This window comes from Eublepharis macularius, chromosome 9 (assembly GCF_028583425.1).
Source record: "Eublepharis macularius isolate TG4126 chromosome 9, MPM_Emac_v1.0, whole genome shotgun sequence".
NCBI classification, from domain to species: domain Eukaryota; kingdom Metazoa; phylum Chordata; class Lepidosauria; order Squamata; family Eublepharidae; genus Eublepharis; species Eublepharis macularius.
The window spans coordinates 93,824,577-93,849,833 of NC_072798.1; the positions used below are offsets into that span (position 1 = coordinate 93,824,577).

General features: G+C 44.2%; 1 protein-coding gene across 1 annotated transcript in view; it reads right to left on the minus strand.

Moving 5' to 3' along the window:
* Positions 1-19,777: 19,777 nt before the first annotated feature.
* ABCD2 (ATP binding cassette subfamily D member 2) overlaps positions 19,778-25,257 on the minus strand; it is a 56,024-nt gene continuing 50,544 nt past the window's right edge. Inside the window, exons 8-10 of the mRNA XM_054988444.1 lie at positions 22,358-22,442; positions 21,146-21,271; positions 19,778-20,001 (exon numbers count right to left, since the gene is read on the minus strand). Of these exons, the coding sequence (XP_054844419.1) occupies positions 19,791-20,001; positions 21,146-21,271; positions 22,358-22,442 (422 nt within the window). The 3' untranslated portion in view covers positions 19,778-19,790. The remainder of the gene's footprint in view (positions 20,002-21,145; positions 21,272-22,357; positions 22,443-25,257) is intronic.

The following is a 25,257-nucleotide window of genomic DNA, read 5'->3' on the forward strand; positions in this document are numbered from 1 at the left end:
TAGGCCAGAGTAGGCATGCCACACAGCCTGCATTAGCTGACTCTTTACATTTCTACAGTCCTGGTCTCCTGGTCAGTTGGCATGCCACACAGGGAGACTCAGGGAGTAGTTTAAATGTTTCACAGTAAGTCTCTCATCCTTCTCAGAGCACAATATTCCCATACACTCTAAGTAATATTCTTACATGTCTTAAGGTCCACTGTGTTCCTCTCGCTATGCTTCATAGATAAGACAAACGCTGATCACAGCATGTTTGCCCGGTCGCCTGTGACTGGTTGAGAATATGCTCTTGTTGTTGTAACTGTTGCTATAGACATATTTGGGCATTGCTCTTTTCCGGGTTCCTGAAAGCTTTCTCAATAAAGCTCTCGCCTCCATGTTGGAGGGACAGACTTTGCATCCAGATCTCGGTCTTGTGTCGTTACTACAATTGTTATATTTTAAAAAATGGAAAATTAATAAAAATATTTTTTTAAAAAGATAAGGCATGTGACACAATCTGGGTTTTTTGAGCCTTCAAAATTATTATTAATGCTTGCTCATTGTTTATGTGCATTGTTTCATGGCTGCTGTCCTCTCTTCTCCATCACTCATGAGGCAAAAAAATACTTACCAAAAATGTTTTATTTTGTTATGTGACAAAGTCTCCCGCCTCTCCTCCATATCTCTGAACCAATCCTGGTGATTTAGGCCTCAGGCAAATCCCAAAGATTGCCAGCCAATCAGAGCCCCTGAAACTTCACTGGATAGGAAGGGGTGAGCCAGCCTCAGCATAAGAAGGGAGAAGAAAGATCTTTTCCCTCAGACCAGGGAATTGCAGCCCTGGATAAGGACATCAGCTTAATCAGGCTTTTTATTTTGGCTTTTAGTTAGGATTTCGGGTCAGGTTAGGGAAGGAAACTTGTTTTTGGTGAAATAAACAAGAAATCTGTTTACGGGTGCATCAGATCTAGCTTTCTGTGTACCGATCCTATGTCCAGGATCTCTGTGAAGGTCAAAGAGCAGCCTAGAACTTGCTGTCAGCTGTAGTAAAAAAGGTTAGAGTTGAGCCTTAAATGCCAAGGGATCCTGTATCGAGAAAAAAGAATAAAATCCCTCAGTGTTTGTGTTTGGTTAACTAAGAGTCTCTTTACACAAGATATCTTACAGGGGGATGCTCAAGTGACTGAGGGTCGCACTACAAATGATGAATAACACTTGCCTGGCAACAAGGGGGAGTTTTTAAATCGCCCTAGGCAAAAACGGTCACATGGCCGGTGGCCCTCCCCCCTGATCTCCAAACAGAGGGGAGTTTAGATTGCCTGCCGTGGTGTGGCGTGGAGGGCAATCTAAACTCCCCTCTGTCTGGAGATCAGGGGGTGGGGCCACCAGCCATGTGACCATTTTCAAGAGGTTCCGGAACTCCGTTCCTCCACGTTCCAGCTGAAAAAAAGCCCCAGTCATAGAGCCCGCCAGCCTTTAAAGGAAAGTATTAGCACCGGTATGTATTATTATAATCTTGATTTCATGAGAGGAAGAAAATGCTTCCGAAAAGTAAGTAGGAGGGAACTGTTGGAGAAGAACCTGTCTGAACTTATTCAGTCACAGATTTCTCATAGAGATGAAAGCTGATGGCAGGTGATCAGTCTGTGAGGGGAAAAAATAATGGAGTTTTCCCTCTAGGTTCTTTTCTTCAGAGACTTCAAACACTTTGAGGTTAGGAGGCGCTTCTAAACAGAAGAGCCCTGTCAACTGAGTGCTGGATAAGAAACTGTGGAGATTTAATGCCTTTGGTGGCATTCATGCCTTCTTGCCTCTTGGTGAGGTTCTAAAACAATAAATAGCATATCGATGACGGTTTACCAATAGCACACTTTCCATAATGTGCATTTAACCACATTATACATTGGCCATCTGTATACTTTAGCCACACACTTAATGATATGGAGAAATATCACCCTCTTATTTCCATTATAGGTAGGATATTCTTTATTACCAGTTTATCAAGTTATTTGGGTCCACAGTGTGTTACGTCACGTCATGATAATTCAGTCAGTTACTTTATGGTCTTTACATTTCCTGAAGTTAAGGACAGTCAAAAAATGTTGTGTGAACCATCTTTAGTCACATGCAGATATCATGTACCAAGGTACATCTCATAGTGGCTTCCCAACCCTCAGTCAGCCATGTAAATGTCATGCCAATTAAAGAAGTGAAGAGTTAAAACCTCATTAGCCCTATACTGGAAATCAAAAGGAATCCCTATGATCAACACCTGGTTTAACAAAATTCGGGATCTACTTTTAATGGAAAAAAACACAGAAAAATTGTATCTCCAAATTAACCCCACGGGTATCTCAGATTCTATACTAAATGGGAATCTTTTTTAGAATTCCTTTCTAAAAATGAGCTTTTGTTAACAAAATTGCCCTATCAAGATATCCTAGATATGGAAATGTGGGGTTTGTGGTAGTCTTACCCAGATAAAGTTCAATTTAATACTGCTTTTGCTATAATAACATTTTACTTGTTAATTTAATGTAAGTTAATAACTCATAATATGGTTACAACGAACTGTTTTAAATATCTGTCGAAATTTGTTAATGTTATGTTTTGTGAGTTATATGTTGTAAACTAATTCAAAATTAATAAAAAATTAAAAAAAAAGAAGTGAAGAGTTTATGACACATTGCCATGGGACATCTGAACAACTCATTCATTGCTATACTTTTATATGTGAGACTGTGCCCAGAATGTCCTTAGGATAGTTTGAAAAGTTCTTGTGTAGCTCACTCTTACAGTTTGCTGGTGGCCTGGGCTCAATAGATCATAATTCTGAAGTCACGAGGGGCAGCCCAGTTTTCGTTTGTGCTGCTAGAATATTAGAAAGCCCGAAAAGACTTTTTGATCTTCATAGTCTGAAGAAGACACTTCACAAGATGGGAATGCTCACTAGAAAATGTACCTTTGGTTTTCCATTAATCATTTTGTGATTAAATAACAATCTTTTATGTTGGAGTAATGTGAAGTGCCTTGAAGGCACAATTCATAGACATCTAGGACACGTTATGGTAAGGAATTGTCTCCCTTCCTATGACCAGTTTGGGTTCAACTGTATTGTGGTGCTGGGCACGCTACTTGTAGCTGGGCCTCCCAAAACATGGCCAGACATTAAGCAGCTAATCTGGGACCAGGATAATAACAACAAAGTAAAACCAACTACAGCCAGTTTGGTGTAGCGAGCGATTATGAGCGGCAGGACTCTAATCTGGAGAACCGGATTTGATTCCCCACTCCACCGCTTGAAGCCAGCTGGGGGACTTTGGGCCAGTCACAGCTTCTCGGAGCTTTCCTAGCCCCACCCACCTCACAGGGTGATTGTTGTGAGGATAATAATAACACAGTCGGGCATTAAGTGGGCATTAAGTTGTCCTGAAGGGTGGTATATAAGCACAAGGTTATTATTATCATCGTCATCTTCGTTCTGGAAGCCCTCAATGTGGAATTGCTACATATATGCCAAACCATATCATAGCTTCAGAAAATCCCCCCAAAATTTAGTAAATACTGTTCATATGCTTTAAAGTAAGAGAGGGATTTTGAGTTTATTTAGCTGCGTGTCATTGTGCTTCATTAGCCTCACGTGTTTCATTATTTTGTGACAATTTATTTACAGGGATTGCAAGCTGATTCACAGACTCTTAGACACCAAGTTGCTCATCCATTCTTTAGCTAACAAGTTGTTTCTCATCAGCAAAAAGCTGAAAGGCAGGACTTTCCAAGCAGTTAGAATGGTAAAAGTGGTGATTTTGCCACTGACTCAGAGGTATTTGAGAACTCACTTTGGAGTCTATGGACAGAGACCGAGTTCATAGACACAGCAGACAAGGGGCTGAAGCTGTTACTGGACTTCTTTCAGATAGCAGGTGTGAACACATCATAATATAATAGTAATAATATTTGATTTATATTCCACCCTTCAGGACAACTTAATGCCCACTCAGAGCGGTTTACAAAGTATGTTATCCCCACAACAAACACCCTGTGAGGTGGGTGGGGTTGAGCGAGCTCTAAGAGAGCTGTGACTGACCCAAGGTCACCCAGCTGGCTTCAAGCAGAGGAGCGAGGAATCAAACCCAGTTCTCCAGATTAGAGTCCCGTGCTCTTAACCACTACACCAAACTGGCTTACATGTACCAGCCTTATACTGAATCAGACCATTCGTCCATCAAGGTCAGTATTGTCTACTCTGAGTGGGAGGGGCCCTCCAGGGTCTCGGGTGGAGGTCATTCACGTCATGTGCTACCTGTGTGGGAGACCACATGGCTGAAAACATTCCCATGAAAAAAGTTTTCTGTACAGGAAAACCAGGATGTTTGTGCACCCTGAAATCATAGAATGTTATAGAGAGAGGCACTACTTTATCAGAAAGGAAAATATTTATGTGAATAATAGCATTAACTCCTGATTTGGTCATTTGGGGGAAGGAGAACTAAACCGCAGTTCAGCACTAATCATGACTTGGATTCAGTGGAGTGTTTCCATTGGTAGAAGGATCTCTCCTCACGGAGTATGGCCACGCTTACCATTCCCCTGCTGGGGGCGGGGGATTCCTCACTGCCAGGGGAGCTTCCTGCCGTCACTCGGTTAGCCGGGGAGGGGGGATGGTAGAAAATGGGGGTGAACATCAGTAGTGTCCCAACATGCTGACATCATTTCCTGCGTACCCAGAAGTGACATCCGCCAGGGGATGCCGAGGGCACTCTGTTATTTGGACAAATAAGTTAAGGCCAAATAGTAAAGTGTCCCTGGCATCCCGTAGCAACATGCTGATGTCACTTCCAGGCACATGGAGAGGGAGATCAGCACATTGCTGGGGATATAACGATGTCACTAATGAGTCCTCAACGTCATGGCAAGTTCCCCACCCCGTGCCACTTATGAAGTGGGACCTAGCAACTTAAAGTATGGCTTTCTCACATTCCCTTTTTGGCTACAGCTCAACACCCACATGCTGCTCCTTGGGAACAGAGGACCCCCCCAGAACAGCATTTGGGGGGCATTTGGGGCTGCAGCAGGAGGGGGCAGGTGAAAAAGTCATGCTCTGCAACCAGAAATCCTTTCATCCATGGAAATGGCCCATTAGAGCCAAGCCCATGTGTAAATATAGCATTTTTGTGGTTATATCAGAACGTGGATAGAAACATGCATTTGAAAATATCGTAGAGCTGATAAACAACATTCCCATCTGAAAGGCCATCAAATTCTTGGTTCAGAACATAGTACAAATGCAGACACTTGTTTCTTGCTTAGGTATACCCATCACTATTCTTCCTGAAAAGTTTAACTTCTGCAGGTTACCTTGCTCATAAAGTAACCGCTGCTTAGCGTGAACGTGACCTGCCATATCAGGCAGCGCTCAAGTGGAGAGATTTTTCCTCTCGAACCGGTTCTCTGTTTTCATAAGCCAACTGCTATGCACCTGTTTGTGCAGGCCCAACTGTGGGATTTGTTTCCAGCAAGGCACACCTGCTCTGATCTCCAAACATTTCACATTTCTACGGTACATTTGCAGCAGCCATATTAGGAAGGGCAGAGTTGGTGTGAACACCTGGTTTGCAACAAGCCCGTACAAGGGGAAGCAAGATTTATCTTGCACATTTAAGAAGGCCACTTGAATACTTCCTCTGAATGTAAGTTTGCACAGAACCTGTCTCTCAGGGCCAAAGCAAATAAGATGGGGGCATCATCACACCTCCTGATATATGTAAGAAGTGTGTGGGGTGTGTATGGAATACAGAATATATGAATGAGGGGGAAATACTGTCCTGACCTAGCTGGAATTGATATTATTCCCACTTGGCTTATGGTGTCCAACATGGCCTAGGAAAACAATGCGACAGCAAGGAAGGATTCAATCCTCAGTCTGTTAAAAAAAAGAGAAATTCCTCTGCCACTCTCGTGTGAATAGGTGGGCACAGGATTCTTCCCCCTCAAAGGCTGCTGTTGCCTTTCCCTCACAAATTTAGCTCCAGGTATGGTCAGCTAAATATTGATCAAACCAATCCAATGAACTCCACTGGATGTTTCTGATACACAATGCCAGCAGTATTATGAGTCCCCTTTGAGTAACTGAACATCATATAATTTCTATAGTTTACATACAGGTTCTAAATTTGAGGATTTCATACCAGAGTTATAGATTCAGAGGAGTTAGCCATGTTAGCCTGTAGTCGCAAATTAGTAAAGAGTCCAGTAGCACCTTCAAGACTAACCAACTTTATTGTAGCATAAGCTTTCGAGAACCACAGCTCTCTTTGTCAGAGGCATCTCTTCATCTCTCCCATTGGTAGAGATTCTCTATGCAATAATTTCCAGAGGAGTTAGCTGAGTTAGTCTATAGTTGCAAAATAGTAGAGTCCAGTAGCACCTTTAAAACTAACCAACTTTATTGTACCATAAGCTTTTGAGAACCACAGCTCTCTTTGTCAGATGCATCGCAGCTTTCGAGAACCACAGCTCTCTTCATCAGAGGCATCGCAGCTTTTGAGAACCACAGCTCTCTTCATCAGAGGCATGGCAGCTTTCGAGAACCACATCTCTCTTCATCAGAAGCATCACAACTTTTGAGAACCACAGCTCTCTTCATCAGATGCATCGCAGCTTTCGAGAGCCACAGCTCTCTTTGTCAGATGCATGGAGGGTATCCATGCATCTGATGAAGAGAGCTGTGGTTCTCAAAAGCTTATGCTACAATAAAGTTGGTTAGTCTCAAAGGTGCTCCTGGAGTCTATACCAGAGTTAGAATATGGCGCAACAGCACCATCACAGTATCCTTCCTGATCTTGTTTGGCCTTTCTCTAACAGACGTGGGCTCAGCCCCTGTTGTTCTCTACTTACTCCCTTTTAACTGACATAGACAAGAGCAGGCAATATATGTGCGAAGGCTAAAGTTGAAATCCCTACTCAGATGGTGAATTTCAAAAGCCACCCATGATTATTAGACCAACCTAATTTTACATTTTTGTCATATCCATGTTGTGCTGCTCAAAAGTAAAAATGTTTAATTAATGTAATTAAAATTATTTTTTAACATCTATTAAAGTGTCCCATCATGAAGTCCAAGAAAACAATGCATGTCCAGTTCCCAGACAAAATAGCAGTATTGAAGAACACAGTCTTAGAGTTCATTTCCCTTATATACCTACAAGTATGTGGAAATTGGAAAAGAGGCAACTTTAGTTTTCTCTCAGACCTCAAAATCACTGCCTCTTATAAATCACTGCCCCAAATTCTGCCCTCCCCATGAAATTTCCTCAAATCCACAGGAATTACCCAAGAAGGAGTTGGCAGTTCTAGACTGCCATATTGCATGCCCATGGCCAGCGTGATGACTTTGCAATGTGGTCCTGGATGCTTCGGCTTATGTTCAACCCAGGAGCAGTGGTCCAGCATCCTCAATAGCATTGCAAGAAGACTAGACCCCTGGATTTCAGACGTTCCAGTCTGGTATGCTTTCCACTGAACAGTAATCACCGAGATATCCCTGATTTATTTTCAACATTTCAGCATCTAACAATTCCCCCATTCCCATGGCATTGCTACAAACTGTTAAGGAGGCAGCCATCTGGCCGCTCTTTCTGCCCCCAAGACTCATTGGTGTGTCCATCCACATACTTCAAGAAGTGACACTTTCCTGCTACCTGCAGTGCTCAAAATGTTGTTCCCGAGGAGTCCGTGAACCCTCAGAAACACCCAAGGGGGCAACACAAGTGTCTGTGATTGGAGGGGGAGTTTGCAGAAATCACCACCCCTTCTACAAACAGAACCTCCATGGTCAGAGGCAGTAAACCTCTGAATACTGGTGCCAGGAAGCAGCACCAGAGGAGGGCCTTCACCTCTATGCCTTGTTGTGGGCCTCCATAGTAACTGGCAGGGCTTTGTTTCAGGGGGAACGCGGGGGAACGGAGTTCCGGAACCTCTTGAAAATGGTCACATGGCTGGTGGCCCAGCCCCCTGATCTCCAGATAGAGGGGAGTTGAGATTGCCCTCCGTGCTGGAGGGCAATCTCAACTCCCCTCTGTCTGGAGATCAGGGGGCGGGGCCACCAGCCATGTGACCATTTTCTCCAAGGGCAACCCACTGAGTTCCACCACCTCTTTTCCCAGAAAAAAAGCCCTGGTAACTGGTTGGCCACTGTGTGAGATAGATGGTGGACTAGATGGACCACTGGTTGGATCAAGCAAGGGGTTTCTTATGTTCTTATGAAATGCTGTTCTTCTGGAAAAACTGCGTAGTTGGATATGAGCCATTGTGGTTATCTCAGGAATAACATGGAGAGTTTTTCTAATGGCAGTACTGACAAAAATGGATGAGCTGTCTCCTTGAAGCTTTGATAAGGAATCTACATGACACTAAGAAATAGCTCAGAAATAACAACAACAACATTTAATTTATGTACTGCCCTTCTGGACAACATAATGCCATTTCAGAGTGGTTTACAAAGTATGTTATTATTGTTCTCACGACAATCACCCTGTGAGGTGGGTGGGGCTGAGAGAGCTCAGAGAGAGCTGTGACTGCCCCAAGGTCACCCAGCTGGCTACAAGCAGAGGAGAGAGGAATCGAACCCGGTTCTCCAGATTAGAGTCCTGCTGCTCTTAACCACTATACCAAACTGACTCTCAGAAGTAGACATAGACGTTCATAAACAAAAATAGACCTTAACAACAAAAAGAATATACACCCACTAAGAAATAAATCTCCAAAATTCACTCTTTGAGAAAGTATACTCTGAAGGCAAGGGAACACACCTGGCTACTTCCACATGACAACTATTTTGACAGAAGATGAGACAACCCCCCGCCCCCCAAGCAATTATAGAACTTTGTCACTTGCCCTGAATAATTTTGCGACAAGGGGGACTGCCCCAAATCCTGTTGCCCAGAAAGGATTCACATGTCCACTCCTTACATTTTCCTATCAACAGCAAATATTTAGACTCTGATGTCACAATGCAGTCATAAAGGTCATCCTTTTCATCATCTCTGAATTTTTGGGCGACTGGACTGTAGGATTTGGGTCATATCAGGAATGATAATATGGCAAATTTGTCAGCTGATCCTGCTTTGCAAAGTATTTGCATATTAAAGAAGTGGCAATATAGAGCCTCCTCCATCCCATGACAAGGACCTTCCATTACATTTCCTTGGTGATTTAAGGGAGAGAGTAGCGTATGCATATTTTAACTAAATGGAGGAAAAAAGCAGTTTCAGGGCTTAGTTAAAAGGTAAAGGTAGTCCCCTGTGCAAGCACCAAGTCATTATTGACCCATCGCATCGCATCACAACGTTTTCTTGGCAGACTTTTTATGGGGTGGTGTGCCATTGCCTTCCCCAGTCATCTACACTTTGCCCCCAGGAAACTGGATATTCATTTTACCGACCTCGGAAGGATGGAAGGCTGAGGGCCAAGCTACACATGACGAATGACACTTGAACGGCAAGTGGATTCAGTGGAGGGCAAGTGAACAGGGAGAAATACACTTGCTGTTCAAGTGTCATTCGTCACTTGTAGCTTGGCCCTCAGTCAACCTTGAGCCGGCTACCTGAACCCAGCTTGGTTTGCCATTGCTATCCCCAGTCATCTACACTTTACCCCCAGGAAACTAGGTATTCATTTTAGCAACCTCGGAAGGATGGAAGGCTGACTCAACCTTGAGCCGGGAACCTGAACCCGGTTTCCGCCGGGATCGAACTCAGGTCATGAGCAGATCTTGGGCTGCAGTACTGCTGCTTACCACTCTGCGCCACGGGGCTCATATTTTAACTAAATGTTTTAACTAAATGGAGGAAATAGCAGTTTCAGGGCTTAGTTATATAAATAATATAACTTGTTTAGTTATATTGGTTGCAAATCATATAAAATCAGTCATAAATAAATGCTGTGTTTAAAACCATCCTACCATTTGGTGTTTGCCTGTGTACTCCTTAGAGCTCTTTGGATCGACAGCATTTTTACAAATACAGTTTGCCACAACTCAGGGCAAAGCTGCTTGGCAAGTTTTAAAGTAACTTTGAGCTAAACAAAGTGACCTGGAGATCAGCTCATGTCTGATTGACACAGTCAAACAAGATGAAGTTCAATTGCCAAATATAGGCTGTTTTCACACTGCTTACCAGTCACGGAACATCGCACCGAGCTCCCGGAACAACAGTGTAAAATTTGCTTTATCCCTACTTTTTTACCATATTATATATTCATATATTAAATTTAAAAGTGTAACCACGGGAGCCAGTGAACATTTTCATCTTGCATTTGGGGGATTTATTTTTGTAAAATGGCAATACTTTGTTTCATCACCACTATCAAATGGGGGGGGGGGAGGCAGCATGGTATAGCCCAGTCTCGGAAGCTAAGCAGAGTTGGTATTTGCATGGGAGGCCATCAAAGAAGTCTCAGCAGAAGAAGGCAATGATAAACTGTCTCTGCTTCTCACTGCCTTGAAAGCCCCGTGATGGTGTCACTATAAGTCGATTGACAGCACATTTTCAGGTAGGTAGCCTATAAAGCCCTATGCAGACTGGGACCGGCGTATCTACGGGACCATCTCTCCCCGTATGAGCCCTGGAGAACGTTTCGATCCAGTGATAAACAGCTGCTGCTGGCCCCTGGCCCCAGGGAGGCCCGTTTAGCGTCGACCAGAGCCAGGGCCTTTTCGGTCCTGGCTCCAACCTGGTGGAACGCTCTGTTCTAAAGAAATCAGGACCTGGCTGGATTTGCTATCCTTCTGCTGGGCCTGTAAGACAAAGCTGTTCGGTCAGGCATATGGTTGAGGCTCTGGGCCTCCCTGCCAGCCACCTAGAGATAGCCGTGCCCCTACAAAGGGTATCTACCACCTAGCCTTTGCCATATATCTCTGGAGGTGGTTGGGTGGTCGTCGCTGGTGAAATCTGCTGCCATATGTCATTTAAAATCTGCTGCTGTATCGCTTGTGTGTGTTCTTTTTAAAAATATTTAAGATGTTTTATTGGTTTTAAAGGTATTTGTATTTTTATTGTATTAATTGGAATCCGCCCTGAGCCTGCTGATGCGGGGAGAGCGGAATACAAATTGAATTAAATAAATAAATAAATAAATAAATAAACAAACGAGGGTCTACAATAGACCAGCAGGATTTGGGTCAAGTAGCACTTTAGAGAACAAGATTTTCAGGGCATAAGCTTTTGAGCATCAGTCATGTACAGAAAGGAGTGGAGACCCCTGAGCTTTTATGTAACAGTCAGGAGGCGGGTGGAGTGACGCAAAGAAGGGGGTCGGGATGTAGCTGGATTAGAGCAGAAATTAGCATCTGTAGTGAGATAAGAATCCTGTGTCACTATTCCTTCCTGAGAGTTTCATTGTTCTGAACTTGTAAATTAACTTTATCTCACATTGTGATCTGCCATTGAAGCTTCTTTGTTTGAGGACAGCCACTTTTAGGTCAGCAATGGAATGCCCTGGCAGATTAAAATGTTCTCCCACTGGTTTTTAGTGTTGTGATTTTTAATGTCAGATTAATGTCTATTTATTCTTTTGTGTAGGGGCTGGCCTGTTTGTCCAACGCAGACTGTGAAAGGGGATTGCTGTCTACTTGATAGCATATATAACATAGAAAGATGAACAAGCGAATGAATCCGAGAGGTAAAGCTGGTGTCGTTAGGTCCGATTATTGTGTTGTCGGAATGAATGAGCGCGGAGTTGGCATCTTGGTTTGTTGCGGGCCCTGATCCCAGAGTTGAGAATAACGGACTCCCCTGGGGTTGAGCAGCGAATTCTTACCTATAGATACTCAGAGCCCAAGTTTTGATGGGAAATGTAGGCATCCTGGTCTCGCAGCTTCGCTCTCCGACTGCTGTCTAATGGACTTTTCAACTGTCACTTGTCCAACATTCCGCCAAGCTGCCTACATTTCCCATCAAAACTTGAGGGAAGCTGACAAGCGTCCAATCTGTGCCTTTTGTCACTTGTGGTTCTGCTCTCACTTGAAGGATCTGCAACAAGAATTTTTGCAACTACAGTATCCCCCTAACATAGCGAGAACAATGACTGGGAAGGCGAGAATGACACCCAGAGTCTGCCTGCTACAAAACAAGCCTGAAGAAAACAACAATAGAACACTGCTGGTGATCACCCACAGCTGATCAGCTAAGCCAGTTCAACGCATTATTAATGACCCACAACCCATGCTGGATTGTGACACTTCCCTCACACACGGGGAGGGGGGCAACCTTTTCTTACTTACAGACAGCCTGCCAACCTAAAACAACTACTCACCTATAACAATAAACTACTTAACACTAACATAGACTCTGGTACCAAGGCTTACAACAGACCAAGATGCCAACTTTGCTCTCATATAGATCCGAGCAACACCATCAGTGGACCCAACAACATCAGCCGTACCATCTCGGGTTCATACTCCTGCTCACCCTCCAATATGATTTATGTCATCACGAGTCAGCAATACCCTTCCACCCTCTACATTGGACAAACTGGCCAGTTCCTCCGACAAAGAATTAATGGACATAAGTCTGATATCAGAAACCAAAGCATTCAAAAACCAATGGGTTTTGAACCAATTCAAAAACCATTTTAACCTTCCAGGACATGCAGTTGCTGACCTAAAAGTAGAAGTTATCCTGCAGAGGAACTTCAAAGGGAGATTAGAGACTGCTGAATTGCAACTGATAATGAAGCTCAAGACAATGCATCCGCCTGGACTGAATCAAGACCTAGGCTTCCTGTCTCATTACCAATACTGATTTCTCCACACCCACCACCCCTCTGCTTACCCCACCCAATTCAATCATTCACCAGCTTTTGTCATTTACCTGCTATTGTCATTTGGCTTCTGAAATCACTCCACTCTCCAAGATATAAGGACAGATGGACTCACATTCTAGCTGTATCTAAAGAAGTGCTATGTGGCTCATGAAAGCTCAAACCCTACAATAAATTTTGTTAGTCTTAGAGGTGCTACTGGACTCTTGCTCTTTTTTTACTGCTACAGACAGACTAATACAGCTACCCATCTTGATCTAGTTTGTATAAGGGTTTTTTTAAATTTAAAAAAGGCACATATGCAAAAATGTTGTCAATCCAAAGACGCTGTGGCAACTATTAAATGTCACTAAGGACTACTTAGACATACATAGACCTGTAAGGTGACAAACAGATGATGTGACAAAAACTCAGTTGTCACCCCCAGCAAACAGGACATCAGCTGAACCAGTGGGTGTTTGAGCAAGCCCAGTTTAGATGTAGCAAAATAATGGTTTGCTACACATGTGGAAATTTCATTATCAATCTACATGGGAGGGGAGGCAGATGGCGCATGCGCAAAAGAGGATTCCTCAAGCCTGCTCACGGAACAACAAACCATGGTTTGCCATGGCGTCTGAATCACGCCAGAAACTGGGGGTGAAGTGCTAACTTAAGTGTAATCGATCGTGGCAATAACATTAGTAAACATTGTGCTTTGGTAAGCAGTTACTTCCAGAAAGCACTTTAGAAATAAAAAAGTGGTGTTATTACCTGCCTTCCCATATATTATTCCATTCAAATCATTCTCTACTGGGGTAGCCATTATGGAAGAAGGACCAAGGAGTTGAGAAAATTGTACCACATGTGATATTCTTGTAAGCACTAAGTAATTCATATTTTTATAGTGCTTTTAAAAGCATTTTGCATGCATCACCGTCACAGGAATCTTTACGATCTAAGTGAGCCAGCATTATCCCCATGGGAGTACTGCATTATCCCCATGGGAATACAGCAAAATCCTGGAAGGAAGCCACAGAGTGAATGTACAGCTGAGGTTAAGATTTCAACTAGAGATATCCCAGTTCATGGTTCTTTCTCTCAACCACCATATTAATCTGAGATCACATACTACGGCTGCAATCCTGAGAACACTTCCATGGAAGTAAGCCCCACTGAATAAAATGGGACTGACTTCTGAGTAAGTATACAGAGGATTGTAGTGTAGATAACGGAGAACCATCTTCTGCTCAGAACTTTCCTACTTTTGTGTTTTTATAAGAACCTGGACAAGTATCACTGAAAGATGGTAACATTCTCCGTAGCGAGATCCTAAATACGAAGATTGTCCTTGTACAAAAGATCACAGGCAGGGCTTTTTTTCTGGGAAAAGAGGTGGTGGAACTCAGTGGGTTGCCCTCGGAGAAAATGGTCACATGGCTGGTGGCCCCGCCCCCTGATCTCCAGACAGAGGGGAGTTGAGATTGCCCTCGGAGGGCAATCTCAACTCCCCTCTGTCTGGAGATCAGGGGGCGGGGCCACCAGCCATGTGACCATTTTCAAGAGGTTCCGGAACTCCGTTCCACCGCGTTCCCCCTGAAAAAAAGCCCTGATCACAGGATTTATCGTACATAAATACCAAGACTGTATTTGTGTGTTATGTTCTTGGTCCAGTAACAAATGGCTAAGCAACTTGCTATCAGAATACGCATTCTGCTCTTATGTGCAGCCACATCTGGGTAAGTCGGCTGACGCCATATGCTATATTGTGGTCACTGTTACATTGTGCAAGTTGCAGGATTTCCTTACCCACTTACAAGAACATCCTATGAATGTAACATTTAAAGTCAAAGAGGAAAAAAATGGAACGTATTTCCTGTGTTTTAAATGCAAAATAACAGAAGTCAGGTTAAAGCCTTCTTCCCATGTACCCATTTACCAACCACTAACGGTCTCCCCAAATCTGCTCTTGCCTTGATGGAAAGAGCTTACAGGTTGTCTGTGTCTTTTGGGTTGTTGTGGCCCCCACCGTTTGGAATGGCCTGCCTGATGAGGTCAGGAAGGTTTTCGCTCTCCCGGCATTCCACTAACTATGCAGATCTGAATTATTCAGGGCATTTTTACAAAGGTGATATGGCTTTATTATAATGCAGTGGCTCAGGAAGATGCTTTAATAAAGAGAAACTGTGGACTATAAAGGTAAAGGTGCAAGCACTGAGTCATTCATTACTGACCCATGGGGGGACATCGCATCATGACATTTTCTTGGCAGACTTTTTGTTATGGGGTGGTTTGCCATTGCCTTCTCCAGTCACCTGTGGACTAAAATCCAGTCTTTTGGGATTAGTTACAAACTCTCTATAGTTCTGCTAATAGAACTTGTTCTCTCCTAAACTTGGGGATTGTCCCTAATGTAAGTCTCCCAGCAGTATACCTTTACCAACTCCTGGCTCCCAATTTACGTAGAGCCTTTTCTCTGGCCAGATTTAAAGTTCTTCCTTCAGCCATTTTATCTGGTAGATTTCATGGGATTCCTTATTATAGCAGGTGTTGTCCTTGTTTGATGGACTGTGTTGAAACTGTCTCCCATGTTCTTCTCCAGTGCCCTTTTTATCTGGCGCCACGCCGGGATCTTCTACGTCCTATATTAGCCCAACTTGCAGAATTTTCTGATGATTTTAAGGTCAAGTTTCTGCTTGACCACCCAGATGGGGAAATAACTGAAATAGTAGCAAAGTTTCTCTACAGTGCCAGGGCTATACGCCCTGACAATATTCTATACTGATTTTGCTGTACTGCTGACCTGTTCCTATCTGTAAATTTAATCTTTCTGTATGGACTCATTTCTGTATTTAAAACCTTATATTTTTTATATATGCCAATAAAGGCTTGCTTGAGTAGACTATACTACCGTGTATTCTCTCTTGCTGTATGTATTCTTCCATTATGTCATTTCTGCATCTTTTAATATGCCGTGTTAATACTTAATGCTTTGTTCCAGATTTTAACTTGGGGTTTAATTTCCGCAATCCTAATCCTATTACGTTGCTTACTGGATGTTCTATCCTGTTGACTGCATTGGTTTACGCTTTGTAATCTGCTTTGAGCCTCAGTGAGAAAGATGGACTATAAAAATTGTAGATAAACGTATTTCCCTCAAATAGGGCAAATAGTAGTCCTAGGGGGATGTTTGGTATTGGGAAAATGGTACAGGGACAGTTAAAACCCCTACCCAAGGCCACAGCCACATCTGGGTCCCCACAACTGCTATTTAGCAATTTAAAAAACCCTGGAAATCCATCAGCTACTCTTCCAGTGTTTTATCGAGTATGACTCTTAGGTAATAGTGAATAATGCCACACGATACTTCCAGTCTACCTTTGAATTGCATAAACAAATATATATATTTTAGGACATTATTATTATTACTAATAAAGCCCCATCAGACATCATGACACTTTTAAAAGTAGTATAACCATTGGTCTTCTCAATTTTTATTCTGTCTCCTCTGATCTGGATTTCTTCTTTTTTGGGGATTCCCTTCGAGTCAGTGGCCCAAGTAGCATCAGTTGGTTCATTTACTTGATCTATCTGCTGACTCGTTTCCTTAATAATCCAGAAATCTCTGTTCCATCCTGCATTTGGCATCTGGCATCTTAGCCTCTTTCTGGCAGGGCTTGTATGACTTAGCAGTTGTACAACAGGCAGAAAATCAAAAGGTGTAGCCTGACCCCCCCAAAGGACTCCTGGAGATGCAAGAAATTAGTGAGAAAAGTTCACCTCTGTATTACCCTGTGATGTAGCTACTAAAGGCAGAATAAACTCCACATTTGGGACATGGTTCCAAATAAATATATTTTAGATAATGTAAAATGTCTGGGAAGATAACGTGAGATTCTTGGGAGGTAAGCTCTGCCTTTCCCCTTCTTGGTCCACCCTATCGGCCTTTTTCCCCTCCTTTTTTCTGCTTGTGCATTCTAACAGAATTACACTCTGTTACAGTAGCTCTGTACAGAGTTTCACTCTTCTAAGCCCATCAAAATCTATGCACTTAGAAGAGACCAACTCTGCTTAGGATGGCACTGCAAGAAACCTACAGTTATCGCAAAAAAGGAGATGAGCCTTCCTGGGCTCTACCATATTGTATGCCATAAAAAAAAATGCATAGAACGTCGTGGGGACAGATGCATCTCGCTCCCAGTGATGCATTAGGCAGAGTTTGGCAATGACTTCCTAAAAGTAACTTAGGACATCCATTGAAAGAGGCAAGGAGTCTTCTAACTTCATGTTCATTGCACCAATGAGATTACATGTTGAGCAGATGACACAGAAGAGCTTCTGCCCTGAATTCTGCTTCGCGGCACATTGGCCAGTCATGCATACCTCATGCCTTCCTTGTCATCTTTCCGTATGCGCAGAATAGGAGTCTGGGCCGTTCCTGCCAGGACAGCTATCTTCTAGGCCACCTGTCACTTTATTATTTTCCTAGGCAAATACAGCTACTGACATGCACATGTTATCAGTTTCAAAACAAGCGGTAAGTTTTACATGGATTAAAAAGAACATTCTTTGGTTCCCCCAGCCCCATCCATTTTTGCATGCGCCTGAATGCTCACCCCAGCCCTGCCCTTGTGTTGCTCCATGCCTGAGTGACACCCCCGATTTGCAGGACACAGCAGGCATATCATATGCACGTGGCAGCAGGGTGGGAGAGCATGTTTTGCCTGATGGCTTGGAAGCAAGTATCTGTTGAGATAATCTAAGCACACAAATAGCTTCCCAGGAGCAACTAGAATTTGCTTTGCTTGATTGTGATACTATGAACACATACAGCATGCTCCTGGGGTGCAGAGCCAAAATTCAGGGGAGTGGGTTTGTGTTTTCCACCTGCTCTTGCACACTTCCACAAACACAGCCTATTTTATCAGTTACCTTTTTTTGCACCTTTTCCAAAAAAAAAAATAAGCAAGAAGCTGGTCACAATGCAAAGGATGTTGGGTAGAGGAGAGGAAGCATTACCATTTTCAAAGAAACTGGTGACACTTTCTCCCCTGGTCCAGTTCATCTACCTGTGTGTGTAAACTGCCATCAGGTCACAGCCGACTGATGGCGTAGAGTTTTCAAGGGAAGAGAGGTGGTTTGCTATTGCCTGCCTCTGTGTAGCCACCCTGGATTTCGCTGGTGGTTTCCCATCCAAATCCTAACCAGGGCAGAACCTGCATAGCTTCTGAGATTTAACGAGATTGGGCTAGTCTGGGCCATCCAGGTTCCAGATGCTTTTTTCTTCCCCCAAGTAGCTCTTGGTGCCACAAAAGATTCTCCCTTGCCTGTTCTTAAGGCTGAAAGAGTGACTGGCCATCAAGATCACATAGTGAACTAGATGGTAGAGTGGGAATTCAAACTTGGGGCTTCGACCCTTCCTTTCTGCTGCGCCTGCATGCAGAAGAGAAGAAAATTTTGCAGATTCCTCTCAGTACATCTCCCCCACTTTGGCCCCCCAGAGTGTTGTGTGGAGCTCCACTGACTCACAGGACCACAGTTTTGGGGTCACAGAAGACTACAGTGGAGGATTTGCCATTTAACAACAACAACAACATTCAATTTATATACCGCCCTTCAGGACAACTTAATGCCCACTCAGAGCTGTTTACAAAGTATGTTATTATTATCCCCACAACAATCACCCTGTGAGATGGGTGGAGCTGAGAGAGCTGTGAGAGAGCTGTGACGGACCCAAGGTCACCCAGCTGGCTTCAAGCGAAAGAGGATCAAACCTGGCTCTCCAGATTAGAGTCCTGCCACTCCTAATCACTCCACCAAACTGGCTCACTACATTCGCGCTGCATAGGATCCAAGATGGAGTCTGCCAAATTCTAGTCCAACACCCTTACTACCATACACTAGTATAGCTATTCCTTTGGAACAAAATGGGATGCAGATACACATTGCTGTGCACATCTTTATGCGTGTCAGTTGAATGAAACGCAGTGCAGATACACATAATCCACATGCGGATGGGCATACCAATGCTAATGACATCCATTGGCATTATATTCTGACACACGTCTGAATATTCCCATTCCATCCCAACTAGTCAAACATCACTACTGACAACTAGAGCTAGCCTGGAGTGACAGTTCTTGCAACACAAATGGTGGTGGGTAGCGAAGCAAGCACCGCAGTGCAACAAGGCAAGGAAGTGCTGACCTGGGCCCTGAGCTAATGGGATGTGCTCCCCTGCCTATATTCAGAGTACTGGCAAAAAGAGGGGGTTTGTTTGTCTTCAGCAATAGTGTCATGCAGCCACATCTGATGTAATACATGTACACTGTGATCCCCGGGGCTTTTTTTCAGCTGGAACGTGGAGGAATGGAGTTCCGGCACCTCTTGAAAATGGTCACATGGCCGGTGGCCCCGCCCCCTGATCTCCAGACAGAGGGGAGTTGAGATTGCCCTTGGGCAATCTCAACTCCCTTCTGTCCGGAGATCAGGGGGCGGGGCCACCGGCCATGTGACCATTTTCGCCAAGGGCAATTTAAACTTTAAAAAACTCCCCCCTTGTTCCAGCTGATCCAAAGCGACGTCATTGTGTGGTCCTGAGTTCCACCACCTCTTTTCCCAGGAGAAAAGCCCTGGTGATCCCCAATTGGTTGGGATCACATGGGAAGCAACAAAAATGGTGTCAAAGCAGCAGAACACTGGTGCTGCAAACCGATGCAAAAAAAGGCAAGATATGACAGAGGGGTGGTGGGGGTTGGTTTTCAAGTTACTTCAGACAGTCCTCGAAAGCCCACTTGTCTTGCCATGACTCAAACCTCACTAAAATTCGGCTCAGCACCAACTCGGACCACTTCCTTCCTTCCGACTAGGTGGCTGCAGGTACAAGAAAGCTTCCTGCTGGTTGTCTTGCATCCTAAGCTGCTCACAACGCATGCAAACCACCGGGCCTCTCAGAAATCATATTGCGTTTGACTTTTAAAAAAACCTTTGACAAATATAAATTAAAACATTTATTCCGCTTTGACCATGGCTTTCAGCACAGAGTCCTCCCCTAGGATTTTGCAAAGTTCATTCAGTCTCTGCTGCATTTTTGGCATTCCTGCAAGCTGGGATTCCAGTCTTTGTTTTTCCTCGCTGAGGGTCAAGCGGATCGCAGCGTCCAGCTGTTCAAAGCGCCAGCCTCCTTCCCCATCAAACTGCAGCAGGTGGGTGTGATACTTCCTGCAAAGAGACAAACGAGAAACACCGAGAAACTCAGCAATGGGATTTGGAATAGCTGCAGGAGGGTTGGTAAGCAGACTCGTGGTGGGGGAAAGCAAGCAAGGAACGAGAGAAGACGACCTCATGAATGCATGAAGCTGCCTTATACCGAATCAGAAATCCAAACAAACTGAGTTACGATAAAGCACCGAAAAACATGTAGGAAATTCCCACCGTAACCAGCTGACTCTTGAGAAGATGCAAAAATAGCATTCGCATTAAAATAGCAAAGAGTCCAGTAGCACCTTTAAGACTAACCAACTTTATTGTAGCATAAGCTTTCGAGAGCCACAGCTCTCTTCGTCAGATGTATCATCAGCTTTCGAGAGCCACAGCTCTCTTCGTCAGATGCATTGTCAGCTTTTGAGAGCCACAGCTCTCTTCGTCAGATGCACTGTCTGCTTTTGAGAACCACAGCTCTCTTCGTCAGATGCAACTTTATTGTAGTGTGAATGGTGAAAACAACAGCATGTCAGCTGTTAAGAACGACACTACATCATCATCAGAAAGCTAGCCCAAATCCATTTAGATCCATTTCTTCCTCAAAGATGGTATTGACGGGGTATATCCAAACATCTCTGGACTTTGTGAAGTGGGATTTTCCCTTTCCTCCTCCTGCCCCCTGAAATTTTGTTCCATGGAGGACAAATGGGGGGGGGGGGGACTGCAGTGGAAGGAGGCAAAAATCTATGCCCCCTCCTTCCACAAACAGAAATGCCATTCTGTCAGAAGAGCTGTATGGTTGAGTGTACCATGATAATCCATAAGTCAAGACTTCCAGCATCAAGCACTGTGCACTTCTGCCTATAATACCAGGCCACAGTTTTGTCACAAATCCAGGGAGAATAATAAACAAAAAAGGCGTTTTCCTCATGGTTAGTTCAGGAGATACTTCCAAGAAGGCATGGCAGATACAAGAACCACTCACAACTTTTTATCTACTGAAATGTCCACCGAGTATGACTGGGGGAGGAATTAAGGAACCAAAGAGAAGTGGTCCCGTCCATCTCCCTCCCCTGGACAACAGCATTCAACAGATTGCCTTGGCAATAACATCCATTACCTGGTTGCAAGCTCAAAACATGATCCTCGTTTACAAACTCACCAAAGAGACGGTCTGTGCGTTATCGAGAGCAGGGATATACCAGCTCCTTTTGCAGCCTGGAATATCTTCCCTTCAACATCAATGCTGACAGCACTCGTACATTCATCAAGTAATGCGTACTTGGGCCTTGGAAATCAGAGGGATAAAAACTAGGTTATTCATTCCTTTGTTTACATACCACCTCTGCTTAAAGCCCATGGTTTAGGGAGCCAAGGCTAACAGCCTGTGATACGTTCACGGTCTGGAGTTCTATGTATGTGCTGGATCTCCAACACATGCGCGGCAGCCACTGGGTGCAGAGTGATTATCTCAGCTACACTAGATACAATGCACACAAAACAGGATGCCCAAGATCACCTTCGGAGCAAAAGAAGATAAACAGCCCTACATTAGATATTCAAACCTTGTGCGTCCACAACAACTCCCCCTACCCGGTCCTTGCGTATGAGACAGACTGCCCGAGATGCTGTAAAGGGCAAATAAGATCGCTGGCATCCAATGGTTCGCATAAACAAAGCAGGAAGACACCCTTCAAACCGGAAAACTGATTTCAAAGCTCTTACAGCCAAGCCGACCACCCCGAAACGCCACTAATAAACACATGTACTATGAAGAATGGAAACAGGAGCGCACGGGCGGTTTCCCCTTATGTCTCAAGCCATGTCAGTGTTTTTGTACCGGTCACCGTCTCTCTAATTTTCCTACGTACGTATGCGCTGTCAAGTCGCAACCAATTTACAGTGACCCAGCAAGGTGTTTTAAGGCCAGCAAGATGCAGAGGTGGTTCGCCATCGCCTTCCTCTGCAGAGTCTTCCTTGGTGGTCTCCCATCCAAGTACTGACCCTGCTTAGCTTCCGACATCTGACGAGATCGGGTTATACCATGCCGCCTTCCCTCCCTCTCAGGGTAACTGTATGAATAAAGGGAGAGGGATCGGACATGCTGCTCTGAACCCCTTGGCTGGAAGGTGAGATAGAGATGGATCGACGGCCAAACTTCCCAAGGCCTTTCGATCACCCCATTTTCTGCCATACCTTGCGACACGCAGCATTCTTCCGTAGTAAACTTCATCCCCCTGCCCTCTCACCAGGATCTCAGACCTGTTCTGTGACTCTTCCTTGACTCTCTGGAGATCCTATATCCTGCCTTTGTGGAGGGGACAAAATCCACCCACACCTGACAGTTGTTTCAAACACAAACGTTTAGGCTTACTTGTGGTAAAACATCCGGGCCATGCCCATCCGCTGCTTTTCTCCTCCGGACAAAACATCTTTCCAGTCTGTGACGGCGTCCCACCCTTCAGAAAGACAGAGAAGAAACACGACTGGTAAGAGTTGAGCACCACTCACAAGCGAGAACACACAGTAATCGAAAGCTCGTCTCAAGCAGGCCCTAGAAAAATCCAGCAGTATGACGCGGAAGTACTGGGTACAACGTCACCTGTGCCCAGATGTGTTTCAGAAATGTTAATCCAATATTGTTTCTCTCTGCCACTATCCCTGTTCACAAGTTACAGTGAGTGCATGTACAATCTGTGTACAGGGCACACTTGATTTTTTTAATATACGAGTTAGCTAATTCTCAGGTTACATTCAATGCATACATAGCTGAATGCAGGGCTTTTTTTCTGGGAAAAGAGGTGGTGGAACTCAGTACTGCACAATGATGTCATTTTGGGTCAGCTGGAACAAGGGGGGGTGTTTAAAGTTTAAATTACCCTCGGTGAAAATGGTCACATGGCTAGTGGCCCCACCCCCTGATCTCCAGACAGAGGGGAGTTTAGATTGCCCTCCGCGCCACTGTGCAGAGGGCAATCTAAACTCCCCTCTGTCTGGCAATCAGGGGGCGGGGCCACCAGCCATGTGACCATTTTCAAGAGGTGCCGGAACTCCATTCCACCGTGTTCCAGCTGAAAAAAAGCCCTGGCTGAATGTGTGATTTCATCTCCACATTTATCCTGGCACTGGTCCCCGGTTTCATTTGTAAAGTGAACATGCATCGGCTCTAGGCTCTTCCTTACATGTATATGTAGGATATACGGGCATTCACTGTAACCAGTGACCAAGGCTATGCTCATGTTGTTGTGTAGCTTTCCTTAGTGAGAGGCAATGCGATGTAAAGGATTAGTAGCAAACTTGGACCAGGGGTTAAATCTCTGCCTACCCATGAAGCTCACTCAGTGACTTTAGGCTAGTCACATCCTCTTGGCCTATCCTCACTACAAAGTTGTAAGAATGAAATAGGGGGAACCTCCCCCCAAAATGTGATAGGGCCTTTTTGATAGTGGCACCAAGGCTGTGGCACTCTTTCCTCAAGGACATCCATCCCATTCCTTTTCTTTAGACACTGCCTAAAATGGATAGTTTTTTCAAGGGGATTTGAAATAAAGGTGCCAGTTTTAATCTGATGCTAATATACTAAAGCTTTTTTTTCTTTTTTTACTGAATGGGTTTTATTTGGCTTTCTGATTTGTTTAATTATGGCTCGTTCTTGTGGTTTGTTCCTTTTAAAATATAGTTTCAATTTTAACTTAACCCAATAGGTCAAAAAGCAGGACGAAAATATTTCCAAGAAATATATGCTTCCCAGGGCAACTTGGGGAATAGGTAGGATGCAGAACAAGATGTTCAAAGAATGAGTTGCAGATGATAAAACTATAATTAAAACCCATACTGTAGTATTTGGAAGATTTATTGGGCTCACAAATTATCGACAACCAATGCCAAACTGTAGAACTGGAGCCGAGACCGTGGGTAAATCAGTTTACTGTCTTCCTTCCAAACCAGGATTCCCTACCAGGATTAATCAGAATTTAGAATCTCGGTTTGTAAGGACAAGAGTAAACCGCTGATTATGATTTAGTGGCATGCAAGGGGCAGAAAAGGAGAAGGAAGACAGCCCCACAGGCCAATCTCAGACCTTGTTCCCAACCAGCAACAAACTCTGCCTCCTTTTAAAAACAAATGTATCAAACACTAATTTTTTAAAAATGTGGTATTTGTACTTTTATGGCTTTCTTTTTCTAACTCTTAATTCTTTGTTTCACTAGGAATCCTAAATTGTTTATACAATTCTATAATGATGTGTGATACAGGCAGTAGATTCCAGCCAGATAAAGGCATGTGATGGTCGCATAGTGCACAATTACTATTACTACTACTAACAACAGCAACAACAATATTCCAGAGGATGCCAGAGTCGAAGAAAAAGAACAAGAAAAAAATGATTAAATATAGAGATCTGTCAATACAAACCACCCAACTATAGATGAACACTACAGTAGTCCCTATTGTCATCGGGACACTGGGAACTATTTCGAAAAGCTTCGCAACTCATATGGAAAAACGGCAGCTTTCTGACATAACACCTACAGAACTGCAAAAGATGGTGTTACTTGGAACAACGTACATATTACACCGATACCTGGCTGACGCTTAGGTCTCTGGTGGAAACCTGTATTAGCTCAGCAAGGCCAATCAATGATAACATGTGATCTTTATTTATTATTGATTGTGTTGTGTGAAATTCGAATAATAACAACAACTTTCAATTTTTATACTGCCCTTCAGGACAACTTAATGCTCACTCAGAGCAGTTTATCCTGTGAGGTGGGTGGGGCTTGAGAGAGCTCCTAGAAGCTGTGACTGACCCAAGGTCACCCAGCTGGCTTCAAGCAGAGGAGTGGGGAGTCAAACCCGGTTCTCCAGATTAGAGTCCCGCGTTCTTAACCACTACACCAACCTGGCTCCCACTACACCAAACATTAAGGAATTAATTGCCACAAGATAAAGTGACAGGTTACAAGTGCAGACGGCTTGCGAAAGATCAGACAAACCTCACAAACATGTGCAGGGAGACGGGAAGCAATACGAAGTGTCTTTCCAGGACACAAAGCAGGAACACTGGAGAGCCTCTACCCCACAACCTCTCCGAGCACTGACAATGTGCAGATGGGCTGAATGCATGGAGAGGGAAAGCGGACACAAGAGGGTTAGCTCTACCTCTGCCGCCGCACGACCTCTGACTCAGGAGCCCATTCCTATGTTCGGAGGCTGTATCCGTGCATGTGCTCCATCCTTAGGGATCAGCAACGTTCTAAAAGCAGCACCCCC